At 41.5% G+C, this 3,493-nt stretch overlaps 1 protein-coding gene across 1 annotated transcript; it reads left to right on the top strand.

The window, feature by feature from the left end:
* Positions 1–415: 415 nt before the first annotated feature.
* On the top strand, positions 416–2,536 carry LOC100893289 (dopamine receptor 2). Its single transcript, XM_011676407.2, has one exon. It carries the CDS (start codon positions 625–627, stop codon positions 2,158–2,160), a length of 1,536 nt encoding a protein of 511 aa, XP_011674709.1. The 5' UTR covers positions 416–624; the 3' UTR covers positions 2,161–2,536.
* The last annotated feature ends 957 nt before the right edge of the window (positions 2,537–3,493 follow it).

Here is a 3,493-nt window from a genome sequence, read left to right as displayed (position 1 = left end):
ATAAATATAACGTAATGGGATTAAGAGGAGTATGACCCACTACCACCCCTCTCTTTCTCTCTCTCTCTCTCTCTCTCTCTCTTCCTCTCCTTATTTCTGTTGATTTGTGTCTATTTCTTTAACCCCCTCTCAATGAATCTTGTTACAAGCTGGGTACAATGGCCCACCCTTACCAAAAGCTACTTCAATAGAAAACGTGATAATTGTTGTTGGATGGATGGAGGCAAAATTCCCTTGAGATCTGAATGATTTTGAGAGGCATCCCCTTCAGGTCGATAGATGATATGACAATAGAAGCAGCTGTGTGTCGGTTCGGGATGGGGGGAATTAAGAAGCGCACATTGAGTGACGAATCTACTAATGCCATAGAAAACTCGAGCATGTTCATGCTTCACTGGGTTTGCGGGTGGTTTCTTTTTTGGAGCCGATCCTTTTGGCTTCAAAAGCGTTCTTTTAAACGTAAATCTGTAGACGTTATACCTGTCTTCAGTTTCGAATAACATGACTGTTATTTCTTTCCGTGTCATGTTCTCTTTGGCAGATGGTGAATTGCCGATTCGGGCTGAGCTGCAAATCCTCCAGACAACCTTCCTGATCCAGACTTGATAGCGATGTGTTGAGAAGATGGGTACATTGGTGGGGACCGAGTATCTCACCGAGACAACGGTCGCCTCATCTCCACTGTCCCCGCTGACAAGGGCCGGGCAAACCGTGACGACCGGTACACTAGCATTAACGTGGAGTTCTGATGGTCAGGGATCATCCTGTCCAGACTGCGCGAAGACCACTATCCTGTCAAGTTCAACTGAGGATTCATTGGATTACCTTTCAACAGATATAACTTTAATCCCATTCACTGGAGATGTAAATTTCTCGGATCCTTTTGGAACATCAAACTACACCTCGTCACCTGCAGTTGCCTCTGATTCCGGGGCCCATGACCTGACCAGACAACTTCTTGTTGGCATCCTTTCCATATTGTTAGCTCTGACCATTACATTTGGAAATACATTGGTTATATTGGCTGTGTATCGTGAACATCACCTCAGAACTGTAACGAATCTTTTTATCGTATCGCTAGCATGTGCGGACTTTTTGATCGGGACCGTCGTCCTGCCGTTTGCGATTCACATGGAAATAACGCAGGGATACTGGCCCTATGGTGTAGTATGGTGTGACCTTTGGCATGCATTTGATATCTTGGGATGCACAGCCTCCATTTTGAACCTATGCGTGATCGCATGTGATCGATACTGGGCAATAACGCACCCGTTTAGCTACCCGACGCGCATGACGAAAAGGATGGCGCTTATTTTGATCGGTGCGGCGTGGGTCTGTTCCGCGCTCATCTCGTTCCCGTGCATCTGGTGGTGGCACGCCGTAGAGCCGCCGCATCCACCGCTAGCCTGCATCTTTCCTTCCAACACGGTGTACCTCGTTACGTCATCTTTTGTATCCTTTTATGTTCCCTCTATCGTCATGGTGTTCATGTACCTTAAAATCTACCGCACAGCTGTTGGACAAGTACGGGCATTACGCTCAGGAACGAAGCGCGTCAAAAACGGAAACGGCATGGCGATGCGCCTCCACAAGGGGGGAATCCGAACAATCGACGGCTCACTACAGAAGCGAGTGAGTACAATCTCGAATTCGTACTCGCCCCAAACTGTCCAGGGAACCGTCAGTAGGAGAAATAGCTTACCCGGAAAGAAATTAATGTCCAGGCTGTCACACGAACATAAAGCAGCTAGAACTCTCGGCATCGTCATGGGTGTTTTCATCATCTGTTGGCTACCATTTTTCATCGTCAATGTCACCGCACCTTCTTGTCCGACATGTTACTTTCATCCCGTCGTACTCGGCATTGTCACGTGGTTAGGATATGTGAACAGTGCGTTGAACCCCATAATATACGCTTTCGCTAGCCGTCGGTTTAAGAACGCGTTTACGCGCATCCTGTGCGCGTATCCGCGGAAGCGCAAACATGGATTACACGATTGGTCGAGTACTCGGAGAAGAGGATCAACAGTCTTTAACAGTCCCACAGGGCTAATAGGTGACACGTCTATTACTCAATACAGTGAAGATAGGAATTCTGTGGATACCACCAGCAGTGCTCATTCTAATTTAAAATACTCATTACCATACGTTTATTTCTGAGAAGAAGACATTATGTACGGAATATGCCTACTTCGATAGTGTTTTATTTGTAAACTCAGACAGTACAATCAATCTACTCTATGAATATTGTGAAGAAATAAATCTTATTTATAATTAAATCATACCCATCACAATATCTAAAAAATTGTGGATTAGTGTGTGCAGGCAATATATAATTTTAGTCTAAAGAATAACAAAAATCCAATCAACCTTACTTTATTTAATAATATTCTGCTTAGATATCTTAGAGGTTGCCAATTAAACACTACTTTACCACCTGGGGGGCGTTTCATGAAACAATTAGTCGGTGGTTTTCACCGACTAATATCATGTTCACCGACAATTCTTTGTCACCGACTATTTTCCAGGCATGTGATTGGTCAAATTTAGTCAGCGCTGACAAATTGTCGGTGAACATGATATTAGTCGGTGAAAACCACCGACTAATTGTTTCATGAAACGCCCCCCTGATGTTTTAATACTGTACATCAATCATAAACTACAGCAACTTTTGACCTTTTCAACTTCCTGAAATTTGGTTTCTGAATCATCCTAATTTATTGATTTTAATACACTCTGTGTATAATATATACCTTTATTAATAATTTCTGACTTATATACTGTCATTTCCTACTTCTTCAATAATACCCTACAAGTTAAATGTAAGTACAGTGCTGTATGTTACAGATCCAATGTTACCACCAACTAAACCGTATATTTTCTTTTTCAACATACATGTCGGTAGACATGTACAGTGAATTCATAATTTTAGTTCAAACTACGCACCAATCGTAACCAGAAGCAGAATTTAAAAAGACCTATTTTGGGTTTTTTTCTTCAAATGGCAGTATGCCTTCCTTTTGGCCCGCCACTGATATTATATATCTTGTAAATTTCGCATGTGTACACTTAAATATTTCGTTTATTGCAACTGTTGAATCCGAATTTGATTTTGATGAGAGGTTCTGCTTTTATTCACTGTAAATGGTATTTCTTGAGCAGCGTCAAATACTGGAACTCTTATGATTTGGGGAGTCAAGAAGTAATTTTCCACCAAAATTCAAAACATTATATCAATGTTTTAAAATTATTGTTATTTGTTCTTTAAACATGTGTATAAACTGTTCCTGTAAAGCATTTAAATATCGTTTATTTTATATTTCATCACTGTTCATCCCGAAGGCGAAGTAAATCAGAATGTTGTAATAAAATTCGCGGATGTTGTGGCGTCTGATCCGATTGGCATGTGAAACCTTTAAAAATCTTCTTCCTTGTTTTCTTTCAATTTGCGGAGGTGTATTTACATGTGCTTCTTTACTTAAAGATGAAGTTG

Source organism: Strongylocentrotus purpuratus, unplaced genomic scaffold (assembly GCF_000002235.5).
Source record: "Strongylocentrotus purpuratus isolate Spur 01 unplaced genomic scaffold, Spur_5.0 spur5_scaffold_15, whole genome shotgun sequence".
Taxonomy (NCBI): domain Eukaryota; kingdom Metazoa; phylum Echinodermata; class Echinoidea; order Camarodonta; family Strongylocentrotidae; genus Strongylocentrotus; species Strongylocentrotus purpuratus.
The sequence above is the reverse complement of the archived record's forward strand: the minus strand, read 5'-3'. Positions and strand labels throughout refer to the sequence as shown.